Source organism: Lepus europaeus, chromosome 10, assembly GCF_033115175.1.
Source record: "Lepus europaeus isolate LE1 chromosome 10, mLepTim1.pri, whole genome shotgun sequence".
In the NCBI taxonomy this organism is placed as follows: Eukaryota; Metazoa; Chordata; class Mammalia; order Lagomorpha; family Leporidae; genus Lepus; species Lepus europaeus.
In genome coordinates, this window is record NC_084836.1 from 68237849 (window position 1) to 68251401 (window position 13553).

Sequence of the window (13553 nt, forward strand, 5' to 3'; positions counted from 1 at the left end):
TTCACAGAGAGAGGAGGAGCACGTAAAGTATTCTGGGAAGAGATCGGTGGCCTGGCACCTCCTCCCTCCCTCCCTCTTCTCTTGCAGACGGGTTGTGTTTGGGGAAAATAACAATGTCACAGGAAAGAGACTGGGGGCCAGGAAGATTTGCAACCTGGAATCCAGTGCCCAGGATCACAAAATCCACTCTGCTCTCAGAGCCTGGGGTCAGGCTGGGCTCTCAGACCCCGCGGTAAACAGAATGAACTGGTGCTCTTGCACACGCTAGCCACAGGGGGGCAGCAGCGTGCTAGCATGCAAGTCACTCTGGGAAATTCTCTTACAGGACAGCCACCACTGTGGAGACCTCCGGGGAGAGGGGCGTGGTGGGCCCACCTATTTCAGTATCTACCAGAAACAGGTCATACTGCAGGGGAACAAGCCGCTGATTCCAAGGTAACGGGCTGGAAATAGACTGCTCTCCCACACATTTAATAACAAGCGGTAGGAAGCAATGGGGCACGGCCAGGTGCTGGGGGCACCCCAGGCCTCCCTGTGAGACACGGACCCGCAGCCCTCCACAGGACAGGCCACGGGCCCCTCAGACCACTGCCGCCCCGCACCGGAGCGGGGGCTGGGCCCGTGTCCCCAGAGGCCTGGCAGAGGGGGCACGGCCAGCACCCAGTCCCCGGGCTGGTGGGTTCATGCAGTCCAGGTGCATCTCAGGAGGTGCAGCAGAGCATGGGGGTCCCGGGTGCAGGTCTCTCCACATCCAGCTGGCCCCTAGCCTGTCATCCGCACCACACACCGGGTCAGGGTGTCAGCGTTTCGGCAGCAGGAGGCAGGCTGTGCGTGTGGTGCTCGAGAATCTGCAAAGACAGCCGTGCCCTCCACCCCCCACCCCGTGTCGCTGGTCAAAGGGCTACCCTGCGTGGAGGCCAGGGAGTGGACAGGATAAACCCTCAGCCCTTCCCAGCTCAGGGTGCGACCAGCCGATCCCAAGCTCCCAAGCACAGCCTAAGGGAGATTGCTTGCAGAGAGCCCAGGTGCCCAGCTTCCCCAGGTGGTACTGAGACTGGTACCCACCCACCCACACCCACATCCCGCCTCACCCCGGCTGAGCACCCACTTCCCAGTATTCCCACGGCCCTACCCAGGCCCACGGCCCCACAGCAAGCATCTCAGGACCTCCCCCAGGGGACGCGGAGGTCCCCTAGCGCTGAGGTGAAGGGACAGCAAGGACAGGAAGTGGGATTATCGCCCCAGGTGGGAGCAGACGCCACAGTGCTGCAGCCCAGCCCTGCTCTCCACTGGCCCCCGCTATTACCCTACCACCACCTGAACCTGAACCCAAAAGGCCAAGGCACTGGTCTCCCTGCTCAACCCCGACCCCTCCACTCCGACCACGTGGATCTTTTCTCCATAGAGGTTTATTCCAGCTGACCCTTGGAGCCCCTCCCCATGACTCAGGGCAAAGCTGAATCCAGCAGCCGAGGCAGCTGTGACTGTTCCCAGCAGCAAGAGGGGACAGGAGGGGGCCGTGACACAGAGGTCCTCTCTGCAGAGGCCACCCATGGCAGCAGTCTGAGAGCGCTGGGGCAGCAGGCAGGCTGTCCAGGTCGGGAAATGAGGGGGCTCCGGGGGCCAGCACCAGTTCTGCTGCTCCCCGAGCCTCAGAGCTGCTCTGCGAAGTCCTCGAAGCCCCCACTTGTAAGACGTGAAGGCTCCCGAGACCCTCTCTCCCTGTTGGGGAAGCGTGGCTGGGGGAAGAAGGCTGGGCAAGTGACAAGATGCATGGGGCCAGACGGCAGGGAGACCCCAGCCATGCCAGAGCCCCAGGACCCAGCCGGGAGCAGGCTGTGTCCCCTGAGCACAGACAGGGCCCCCGGGCCAGGCCCCACAGGGCACACACTCGTCGTCACCGAGGTGCCGAGGTGAGAAGTGGCCGATGAGCAAGGGCACGGTGGCGGCTGGGATTAGCGCCAGGTCCTGGGCTGCCCGGCGGGCTGGCAGGTTCTTGGCCGCTTCACAGCTGCTGAGCTGCACCTGTCCAGCCGCCCCTGCCCCGCCCCTCCCAGCCCCTCTCACAGGCACCCAGTGGGTTCCCTTCTCTGGGAGAGAAACTGGGGACCCCGCCCAAGCCCTGGGCAAGGAGGGCAGAACTCGAGCATGGGAAGGGCAAGAGAGGCCAGAATCACCCCCACCCACCCACAGGAGCCCCCGAGTTCCCAGTAACACTGCTGAGCAGAGCAGGCTTCCCGGCTCAGCCCCTGTGGCTCTGCCGGGAGGTGGCCTTGGCCCGGAGTTACCTTCTCCTTTGGACCACCCAGGCCCTTTCCTCCATATGGTTCCTGTCCTTGGCGAGACGCAGGCAGGAGACCCAGATGGAGCCCCCGCAGCTGGGAACCCTCAGCCCCACTTCCTGGGGCTACGTGCTCCTGAGGCCCCCCAGCTGCTGGGAGCCAGGCCATCCGCATAACCCACCCACCCACCCCCACCCCAACACGCACAACACACCAAGTCCTGGCCCCGAGGGGGCCTGGTGCACCTCCCCCCACCCATGGCCATCCAGCCACACTCCCGGCCAGAGCAGGCAGAAAGGAGCCTTACCCAGAGCCCGCCTGGGAAGAGGCAGAGGGGCAGGGGTCCCCTAAAACCTGGACGCGGCCGGGGGCAGGCTCACTGACCCTCTTCCGCCTCTGTTCCCAGGAAAAGAACAAGAGGGTGGGGAGGGGACACTCAGGAGGGGGGAGGGGCGCTCCTTGGTGGATCCCAGCATGGCCCCCTCCCTCCCGGGCTCAGCTGGGACCAAAGCCACCCAGGAGCTGACTCCCCAAGGGGCCTCTTCAATGAGTGCTCAATGGCGTGGCTGCCACTCGCCCTGTGCCCAGCCCTCTCACCTGTGTGGGGCACCCCGGAGCCTCTGGGCTGAGTCCAGGCTGCCCCGAGGCCGCCGCCCAGGGCAGGCCGGGCACCTAGGAGGAGTCGTCGCTGCCCCCGCTGTTGCCGCTGGGCTCGGAGTCGCAGGACGCCCGGCGCTCGTGGGCCAGCAGCGCCGCTAGGCCCTGCGCGCGGAGGAGCAGCCCGCCGGCCAGGAACAAGACCCCGCAGAGCACCAGCAGTGACAGCACGCCCAGCACCGCTGCCTGCACCGTGCGCCGGCCCCCAGGGAGCTCCAGCGACGCCCCTGACTGGTTGCAGCAGGTCAACCAGGCGGCCGGGGCCAAAGCGCCCACCTGCGAGCCGTTCATGCTCCGGCACTGGCGGCTGCCCAGACGTGTGTGAGGCTGCCAGATGTGCCGAGGGCCTGGCCGCAGCAGCGGGGAGGGGCCAGAGGGGCGGGTCCCCGAGGCCCCCACCCCTCGGGCAGACAGAGGGCTCCTCCAGCGTGGACTCCGGCCCCTTCTCCACAGGCCAGGCGTGTTTCTTCCCGTCCCCAAGGCCCACACCCCTACTCATGCAAACACAGCGAGCCGGCCCCAGGCGCCCCTGCCCCAAGGAATCTCCCCAGCCAGGAAGGCAAACAGGAGGCAGCACCTCCCTGCAGCCCCATCCTAGCTGCTAGCTGGGGCGCATCCCCTCTGAGCAGGACACAGGACAAGGGCGCCGCCCTTCTGGGACTTTCCTGGCCCAAAGCGCTCCACTCTACCCTGCCCCATCAGCCCCTGAGGGGCCTCCGGCAGCCTGGGGGAACAGTTCAGACCGGGGCCACCAGGCCTCCCACCCCAACCCTTGTATAAACCGGTCCCCTAACTCAGGGGAATCCCAGTGCCAGGAGGGAGGGCCAGGACTGTCCTGTCCACCAGGCAGCCTGCCGCCAGCTGCTTGTCCCCCAGCCAGGCCACTCCGGGAAAGCTGGGACAGACGCTCGCCCCTCGGGCCAGGTCTAAGGAATCCCGCAGCTGGCCTCTGCTCCCCTTCTGCTCACACGCACCTGGGCCAGCCGAGTCCTCGGAACGATCAGATCAGCCAAAGGCCGCGTGGAAGGTCACGCGCGGGCGGGGACTTGCTGGGGGCCGTCCCCAGCTCCTGGCCCCCCAACCCCCTGAGGCCTCACACAGGACCAGCAACACCCATGGAACCTCAGGCACAAACGCCCCATGGCCAAGAGCAGCTTCACAGGAGAAAACCACATCCACGCCTCCCAGCCTCCCAGCCTCCGAGCCTGCGCCACACCAGCTCCCCACCCCAAGCTCCCTTAGCGGCCCTCACACACAACTCCATCTGCTCAGAACTGCCCCAGGGAGCCAAAAGCCATCGTAACATCCGGACCCAGTCAGCACATGCACAGCACCCACTGGAGATTCTGCCTGTGCCCGTGGAACTCGCCAAGGGCAAGGCCCCGGTCAGCACGAGGCCAGCCTGCCTGGAGGAAGCCCAGGCCCCAGCTGGCCAACCGGAGACATCCACACGGAGCTGCCACCCCAGGCACTCGGGGACCTGCGCATGTGCTGTGGCCACAGGGCCTTCCCCGGCCAGGGAAGAGAAAAGCCACGCATCCGGACCCCACGGCTTCAGTCCGGGGCTGCAGGGTCGCGTCTGGCTGGGCGACCCCTGCCTGTGTGGCTCTCCAGCCACCGAGGGCACCCCCGGTGTGTAAGCCCGTCACACTCACGCCCTCGCAGGAACACTGGAAGGGCTGACGTCTGGGGCCAAACACCGCCGGGGAGGACGGCTCAACCCAAACTCGCACTCTCAACTTTATTCCCCGACCCAGTGGCGTGCTTCCACGCGGGGACGGCAGAGAGCCCCGCAGGGGGTGTGTAGGACGCGGCCTCTGGCAGCAGCCCCCTCGGCGGCGCCCCGAGTTTGCCGGTGCGGGTCCCAGCGGGAGCTCCCTGGGCTCCGGCCAGGGCTACAGAGCCAGGGTGTCCTTGATGAGCCTGCGCATGGTGGTGGTGACGGAAGTGCCCAGGGCGTCGGTGATCTGGAAGGAGATCTTGTACAGGTAGGGCTGCACGTCCCGCAGGCCCGTGTCGAACACGTTGTCCACCTCGGACTGCGTGGGCATCTTGGGCAGGTACTCGTGCCGGTTCATCACCTCCACCACGTTGGTCACCTTCTCGCACAGCCTCTCGCCCACCTTCTCCCGGCAGATCTGCCGCTCCTGCTCCGTGGCCAGGGCCACCACGTGCACCTTCACCGTCCACACCTCCCACGGGATGCACTCGTCCGAGAAGGGCCAGCGGGACTTCTTCTTCTGGTAGAACTCCAGGGACATCTGCCCCAGCCCGTCCCCACCGGAGCTGCGCAGGGCCTCCTGGGGGGAGAGGGGGCACACGATGAGCAGGAACACAGCCGGCCCCCCGGGGAAGTGCTCTCCCAGCCCCCGCCCGAGGGAACAGGATTTGTGTGAAGTGACGGAGCAAACTGAGCAGACCTATCTCCTAGCCCAGCAGGGATTGGTGCTACGGGGGGCCGGCTTCCTGTATCTGAGCGCCAGTCTGAGTGCCAGCTGCTCCATTTCCGATGCAGCTTCCTGCTAACGCGCGCCCTGGGAGGCAGCGGACGCAGGCTCATGTCGTTGGAGCCCGGCCACCCACACGGGACAGGGTTCCTGGCTCCCAGTTCTGGCCTGGCCCAGCCCGGGCCACTACAGGAGTCTAAGGAGTAAACCAGGTGGACAGGCTTGTAAAAATATCAAAATATCTACCCATGGAAACAGGGAAACACTGCACATCTGAATGGAGGTGGAGTTAACAAGCACACACCCACTCCCTCTTCCCGAGTGAGGCACGGTTAGCACTGTGGCCTGGCCGTTCCACACAGGCCCGCGCCCCCACAGCCACACTGCCACAGGGACCCCCTCCCCACCACGGAGCCACCCGGGGAGACAAAGGCAGAAGCCCGCAGAGACAGCCAAGAGCCGGGGCTTCCCCTGGACACAGCCGTTCCCTCCCTAAGCCCCTGGGGCCCCAAGAGCAGCTCCAAAGGCACCAGCTCTGCAGATCAAAAGAACCCAGCGCACGCGCACCCATGCACAGAACAAGGGGCACTCAGGGACCCCTGCGCCCCTACCTTGAACTCCCCGACAACCTTGCGCAGGGCGCGGTCCAGCTCATCAGAGGACACGCGCACGTAGGTGAAGTCGATGAAGTCGCAGTCGACGTCCTGGGTGCCCACGGTGCCAATGGAGTAGGTGCCCTCCTTCTTGTAGTGGAACTTGCCCGTGCTGCGGTGCAGCAGCACCGTGTGCAGCACAGCCAGCATGGCCTCCTCCACCTGCCGGCCCTCCACCGTCACCTCCAGCACCTCCGAGCGACAGTTCATCCTGCGGCGGCGGCGGCCCCACCAGGGTGGGCCAACCTGCCAGAGGCGCCCGGGTCAGCACAGCCCTGCTCTGCACCCAGCTGCGCGTTACCAGACCACGCTCAGCAGGGGTTTGCAATCCCACAGGCCGCCCAAGCTTGGCGCCCGCTCCCGGGACAGCAGCTAAGAGGCACTGGCCGTGCACAGGCAGGCACAGCCCTGCCCTGGGGAAGCTGGCCGGGTGGAAGGCAGGAGGCAAACGTCGTGGGGCCGGGAAAGACTGGAGGATGGTCTTGGGGACCCCGAATGGGCTCTGAGGAGAACGTAGTGACCAGCCAGGTGCCGTCACTGCGTGCAGACCAAGTCTGTGCGTTACCCCTGGCTACAGAGCACAGGACGACTTGGAGCTACTCTGGAGTCACACGCTGCTTTGAGAACTCAAAGGAAGTCTTGAAGACGGAGCTTTTAAAAAGCTGACTCTCGGCTGGCGCCGCGGCTCACTAGGCTAATCCTCCGCCTTGCGGCGCCGGCACACCGGGTTCTAGTCCCGGTCAGGGCACCAGATTCTGTCCCGGTTGCCCCTCTTCCAGGCCAGCTCTCTGCTGTGGCCAGAGGGTGCAGTGGAGGATGGCCCAAGTGCTTGGGCCCTGCACCCCATGGGAGACCAGGATAAGCACCTGGCTCCTGCCATCGGATCAGCGTGGTGCGCTGGCCGCGGCGGCCATTGGAGGGTGAACCAACGGCAAAGGAAGACCTTTCTCTCTGTCTCTCTCTCACTATCCACTCTGCCTGTCAAAAAAAAAAAAAAAAGAAAAAAAAAAAGCTGACTCTCTGAGCGAGGCATGCACACGCACCCCAGATCTCCCAGGTTTCCAGGGCCACCCAGACTCCGGGGAAGACCCTGCAACTGGGTGAGGGCCGGGGGTGAGGGGTGAGGGGCGTCGATCTCGGGCAAGTGTTCACCAGGTATTGGCCATTTGTTATCCTACGGCTAATATTAGCCAGGACACGACGTTACCCTACGGCTGGCGGGAGGGAGGGATCAGCGGCAAGGAGAGATCGGACTCCAGAACCAAACAGGAGTGCAGACGGAGAGGCCCAGGGCTGGACAGACAGTCCGCCTCCTCCCACAGGCGACCACCGCCTCCGCACAGCTCGCGTCGGCCCAGCCCCGCGGTGTCCCGCCGCCCTCCCTTCCACAGCTCCCCCTCTCGCCACCCCCATGCCCCAGTCCCCTTCTCACAGCAGCCATGTTTGGTCCGTAAAGCACCTGCTGTACCCCAGGACCCCCCTACCAGCGAGCAGGGCGCGGGACGACTCCTCCCCCAGCCGCTTCCCCCGGGGCCAACTCGGAGCCACGGGCACCCGGACGCCCACCGTGTGCTCAGCCTGGCCTCAGGCCCCTTCCCCGCTCCCACCTCCTCCCGCTAAACAGCCCTCCGGCCCCGCGGGGCGCATCCAACAACCCCGCCCGGGTCCGGCTCCTCTCATCGCCCCGCCCCCACGAACCTGCGCACTCCCGGCAGCAAGGGGACAGCGGACTCCCGGGCTGTCTCGGGGACGGCGCCCCGCGCCCAGCCTCACCGGACTCCGAAGTTCGCGGCGCGTTAGCTGCGGCACCAGACCACCGCGGCCACAGACGGCGCCGGCGCCGGAAGCCAGCTCCGGACCCCGGACCAGCCGCCGCGCCGGGACGGTTCCACCTGTGCCGCGGCCTCCGGCGGGGGGGAGGCGTCCGGTTCGACCGAGCCCACCTGGAACGCGGCGCTCAGATCTTCTGTACAATCACCTTGGCGCACAGCCGCAGTCCTTTTCTTCTGTGAAAACTGAATTCTACTTTTTTCTGGGTTCTCTCTCGGATTTTAAAAATTTAATGGTGAGGTGTTCCCCCCCCCCGATTGGACGAATCCATTCACCCTTTACCACAGAGAATGTTGTTGTGCTTCGGCTGGAACGACGTACTTCCGCCATAGAGATAGGCGGGAAGGAGCGGCCGGCTGGGCTCCGCGCTGCCTCCGCCGGCGGAGAGGAGTCGGGGCGGCGAGCCGGCCTTGGGGTCCCAGACCCCGGCCGTGCTGAGACCGGGAAGGGGTCTCGGGGAGGTTGCGTATGCGGCCGACCGGACGGCAGAGCTGGAGCGTGTATCACAGGCTCCCCCGGCCGGGAACCCACATGAAGATGCTGGAGCAAGGATCTTGTCGCTGAGCGCTCACTTCAGCCAGCAGCAACCCTTGGCAGCCTGCCGCGACGGTTCTTGTAAGTCTGGCAATTCCGCCATCGCTTGTCGGAGGCCCTTGGCATTCGAGTTCCCGCTGCATAGACAGGAAGCTGCTAAACAGGACGCCCACATCCCTTAGGGGAGTGCCTAGGTTCGAGTCCCAGCCCCGCCGCGGACCCCAGCTTCCGGCTGGGAGGTGGCAGGTGCTGTCTCAGGTGGTTGGGACACCTGGATGGAGCTCTCCATTCCCTGTGTGGCGCGCCTTTGGGGAGCGAACCCGTGGCTGGAAGCTCCCTCTCTCCGTCTCCCCGTCCTGTGCTTGTCAAATTCTAGCAAACGAAGAAGTCCACACCTTGCGACCTGTGAAGTGGTAGGGATATGGGTTCTGAGCCCTTGGAAACTTCCTGGGGACACCTTTGTTTCTATTTGTAGATTGCAAGTCCAGGGTAAAGCGGGCATTGTCGGTGTCTCTATTAATGCCCCCACTTCCTCCAGGAGGCACTGCTGAGCTACTTGCTTAGGGGTTAGACTTCATCTCCCAAAACGACAGATCACATTTGTTGAGTGGGATTAAAAAGAGCTTTAAAAAAATTATTTCTTGGGACCGGTACTGTGGCATAGCGGGTAAAGCCGCCGCCTTCAGTGCCGGCATCCCATATGGGCGCTGGCTTGAGTCCCGGCTGCTCCACTTCCGGTCCAGCTCTCTGCTGTGGCCTGGGAAAGCAGTAGAAGATGGCCTAAGTGCTTGTGCCCCTGCATCCACGTGGGAGACCCGGAAGGAGCTCCTGGCTCCTGGCTTCGGATGGGCGCAGCTCCAGCCTAGTTGCGGCCAATTGGGAAGTGAACCAGAGGATGGAAGACCTCTCTCTCTCTCTCTCTCTCTCTCTCTCTCTCTGCCTCTCTTTGTCTGTGTAACTCTGCCTTTCAAATAAATAAATACATATTTTTTAAAAAATTATTTCTTTATTTGAAAGGCAGAGTTACGCAGAGACTTTGCATCCACTGGTTGCCCCTCACACCCCCATCTCCCTCCCCCAGCCACTTCAGCCATAGCTGGGCCAGGGGCCGGGGGCCCAAGCACTGGAGCCATCTTCAGCTGCCTTCCCAGGCACATTAACAGGAAGCCAGGTCAGAAGCAGAACAGCAGAGACTCGAACCTGGGATGCCGGGGCAGCAAGTGGCAGCTTGGTGCAAATCAACCGTAGGAGGTAGTTAAGACACTGACAGTGCTGGAGCTTGCGTGCTTGCCCAGGGTCAGGCAGGAAGTGACGGCACCTGGGCCTTAAACCCAGGGCTGCTTCCCACCTCAGAGCCCTCTTTCTGGCCTCTCCAGCCCAGGTCCTCCCCGGGTAGTGCCATCTCCAGCGCTGGCAAGTGCTTGGTGTCTGCTGGCCGGGTGGGAAATGCCTGGCTATGTCGCATTTGCCAGTTTCCTGCCATGGCCAAACTACGTGATGTCACTGAATTCAGAGTCCGGAAGGAATGAATGATTACATCTTGAATCAGGGAGTACAGGTGGCTCCAGCACCCCCACTCCCACACACACCCAGTCCTTCCACACCCAGGTGCGCAAGCCCCTCCCCTGGCTGGCCTTCTCCCCCAAGTCTGTTTCCCCCACCCCATCTCGTTCCCCCAGCGGGCCCTGCTCATACTCAGAGCCCTCGCGCCTGTCCCAGGCCTGGGCAGCTCTCCCAGGAGAGCCTGGGAAAAGAGTAAGCTGCCTGCCCTGCAGCCCAGCAACCCTTCTGGGGGGGGGGGGTACCCAGAGCCCAGAGCCCACCAGGGACCGAGGGCAGTGATGACCGCCTCTACCCCCAACACGCCTGTCACTGCCCCTGTCGTGACAGCAAAACCGAGCCTCAGTGGGTCTGGGAGCTCAGAGACAGCCCACGAGCTCCATGCAGGCAGGAGCCCCAGCACGCGGTGTGAAAAGAAACAGCAGCAGCTTTGTGGGGGTCAGAGGAGGCCGGGCTGGCGGCGACCGCTGTCATCCCAAAAAGATGCCGGTGGCCTGGAACAGGAAGTGACACATTCAGAGTGACCAGGGGCCCCAGGCCCCGCTCCCAGCAGGCTGTGGGGAGTGAGACTCAGGTGGCCGTGGAGAGCATAGGACAGCAGCCCGAGGAGTCGGGCAGGGAAAGGCTGGCTCCAGGAAGGAGCTGAGCTTCCAGGGTGATTCCAGGAAGACTTTCTGGAGGAGGGGAGAGAGAAAGGCTGGGGGGGGGGGGGGCAGGACAAGCTCAACAAGGGTCAGAGCTGGAAGCCGGGTTCCCCAGCAGCAGACGCAAGGACAGCGTCTGGCCGACTTCTCGGCCGGAGCCCAGGGCCACGGCCAGCCCGGCGCACAGGCCCGCAGCAAGAGGCCCCTAGCGGGACCTTGAAGGCCAACCCAAGACCTTGGGAGGAGGCAGCTGGTTTCGGCCGGCCAGTGTGGCCTTGGATGGCCCCACCTCATCCTGGTGTGCGCCCAGGGGAGAGCCGAGCCCCGAAGCTGGCCCCGCAGGCCACCCCGGCTGCTGCAGAGCTGACCCCAGTGGCGTCACGGGGTGTGACTCAAGCCCCAGCGACAACAATAAGTGGCACTGACGTCAGGCTGGGGGCTCCTGACGGTGGCCAGCCTGGCCGGAGAGCCAGCACCCTCCCTGACCACTCCCAGCCGGGGGGTTAGGGCGCGGGGGCAAGGAAGACCAGCTGTCCCCTTCCGACTAATGCCCCCTGGGAACCCTGGGCAGGGGCTCCTCCGCCACCCACCCTTTCTGCAGTGTCACTCCCAGGCCCCGCCCTCCACAGCAGAGGAAATGGCTGGGCTGAGAGAGTGGCTGAAGGCGAGAGGCCGAGGCGTCTCCCAGCCTCATCAGGAGGAGCCGGAGGCCCCCCGACTGGACCCGCCCCGGGGCGGCAGGCCCGGCTCTCCTGATGACATGGGGGGGGGGGGGGGCTCTGTGCCACCACGGGGGTGGTTGGTGGGGGCCAGGCCTGTGTGTGTGTGCAGCCAAGTCGGGCTGGGGGTGGGGCTTTCTTAGTCCCTTGTCCCCGCCCCCAGGGTCTCCCTTCCTGCCCGGTCTGTGTGCCTGTTCCTTCAGGAGACACGGTTCTGTCCCTGTCTGGGGAGGGGATTCGGTGCCTGGGTTGCACAGGGCAAGGGCTGCTTACCCACCCCTGGCAAGTCGGGGGGTGCGTGTGGTGTCTCTGGCCCCCCTGGGGGGGCTGTTTTTCTGTCCCTGGTTCTTTGGCAGGCAGGGGACATCTCTGTCTGTATCCCCGCAGTAGCCCCACTACCTGGGAGCCCGGCTGGGGTCCAGGCTTCCCGCTGGGCCACCCGTGGCTGGGCTCCCTGTGATGTGACCGTCAGCACCCCCGCCGCCTGGCTGGCAGCTGGGCACTGCTCCCTGCTAACGCAGCATGTACCAGGACAGGCCCCCACCCCCTGCCACGCTCCCCTCCCCGGCCCAGCTGCCACCCCCAGGCCCCATGGCCACACGGGGCCTGATTTATTAGGGCTGGACAGTGCCAGTGCCTGGGTCAGACCTTGTGGAGACCTCAGGCGGCCACCCAGCCTGCCAGGTTCAGGGCCTAGCAGGAGGCGAGGGGAAGCCGGGGTGGAAGGGGTGGGCCGGCCAAGGGAGCGAGGCTGGCTCTGACTTGAGCTAGGCCCCCCGAGTGGGCCTCCTGCCCTCAGAAATGGAAGGAGACCTCAGGAAATAAAGGAGACTGCTCCCCTGTCTCGAAGTGGCTCTTTCTCGTCCCCACCGTGGGGAGCCAGAGGTTTCAGAGACCCCCAGGCCGGCCTAGGCCTTTCCCAAACAGCTCCCCCCAGCCAGGGCCATGGCGGGGATGCAGGCTGCGCGCCGGCTGCACTGGGCAGCTGCCGGCTGAGCCATGGGTCCACACGGCCAGGTCCTCACGGGGCTGGAAGCCTGATGGACCTCACAAGGGCTCTCTCCCTCCTCCAGCTTCATCCCCTGCAGTAGACAGAGTCCAGGGGTCTCCCTGCATTGCGGGCATGTGGTGGAGGGGCAGGGGACACCCAGATGTCGAAGCCAAAACACCCCCTGGGAGTCCCAGGCCCAGTTCTCACATGAGGGCAGCCCACACAGCCGCCTCGTGGTGGCTGCCTCTCCCAGTGGCCACCGCGCCGGCTGCCCTAGGCCATGCAGCCGAGTGCACTGGACAGGATGGACCCTGTATACTGCAGTGGGGTTGCCCGTGACCTTCAAAAGCCTCCCGTCTCCTCGAGGCTGATCCTCCCCACCGCCCTCCGTCGTGAAGATCTGGTGGCCAGAGCCCAGCTGTGGGGCAGCTTCCTCCGCCCCAGGCACAGCACCCCCCACCCAGCTAGACCTGGGAGCCAGCCGGTGGCACTTCAGGGCTGGGGAGGGGGCCAGCGTGGGCAGGGTGGGGGAGGGCGAGAGGCAGGCTTCCTGGGTCTCTCTGTAAGGACAAACAGCAGGCTTTGAGGCCTTGGAAAACCCCGCCCGGGATTCCAGGCCCCGAGCCGCCAGCGTCATTGCCTTTTGACTATTGTCCCCTGTCGGAAGCGGGCCCAGCCCCCGGCCAGCAGGGACAGAGCGGCCATTGTGCCGCCCCACCAGGCTCAGTGCCCCCTTGTTCGCCCTCGGGGCCCCAGCGAGACGTGGAGGCCAGTTCTCCCAGTTGCTGAGTGAGGAGAAAGGACCTGGGCGAGGCCGGGTGGGGCCGGCGGAGCTGGAGGCATCAGCTCCCCCCCTCCACAGGGTACCCCGAATGCCAGCGTCCCAGAAGGGGACAGCCAGCAGTGGGGCGGCTTCTCCTCACAAGGCCCAGCCAGGGGACCTTCGGCTTCACTAGCCAAACACGCCGGGCTCAGCCGCTTGCGAGCCCAGTGGCCTTGGCAAAGTCATTTGTCATTTCCTTTCCAGAGAACGGGGTGATCCTTTGTTTCTAAAAACAACAGCCGAGACTGGGTGCTTCCCACGGGCCAGGCACCGTTTGAAACGTTCAGAGTCGCTCAGGTAAGCCCGACAGCAGCAGCACTAGGAAGTGAGTGTGATCGTAACTGGCCCGCAGCCCACAGCGGACAGGAGCAAACCCGGGGCAGATGCAGGCTCCAGGAGCACGTGCTGGCTCC

The 13553-nt window shown here is 64.9% G+C and overlaps 2 protein-coding genes across 2 annotated transcripts; both read right to left on the reverse strand.

Annotated features, from left to right (window-relative positions):
- Window positions 1-2954: 2954 nt before the first annotated feature.
- On the reverse strand, window positions 2955-3230 carry SMIM41 (small integral membrane protein 41). Its single transcript, XM_062202486.1, has one exon. The coding sequence runs from the start codon at window positions 3228-3230 to the stop codon at window positions 2955-2957; it is 276 nt and encodes a 91-aa protein (XP_062058470.1).
- A 1436-nt stretch (window positions 3231-4666) lies between these two features.
- Window positions 4667-7884, reverse strand: ATG101 (autophagy related 101). Its single transcript, XM_062202195.1, has 3 exons — window positions 7738-7884; window positions 5998-6285; window positions 4667-5239 (listed from the first exon to the last, which is right to left on the reverse strand). Exons 2-3 carry the CDS (start codon window positions 6247-6249, stop codon window positions 4835-4837), a joined length of 657 nt encoding a protein of 218 aa, XP_062058179.1. The 5' UTR covers window positions 6250-6285; window positions 7738-7884; the 3' UTR covers window positions 4667-4834.
- Between the last annotated feature and the right edge of the window lie 5669 nt (window positions 7885-13553).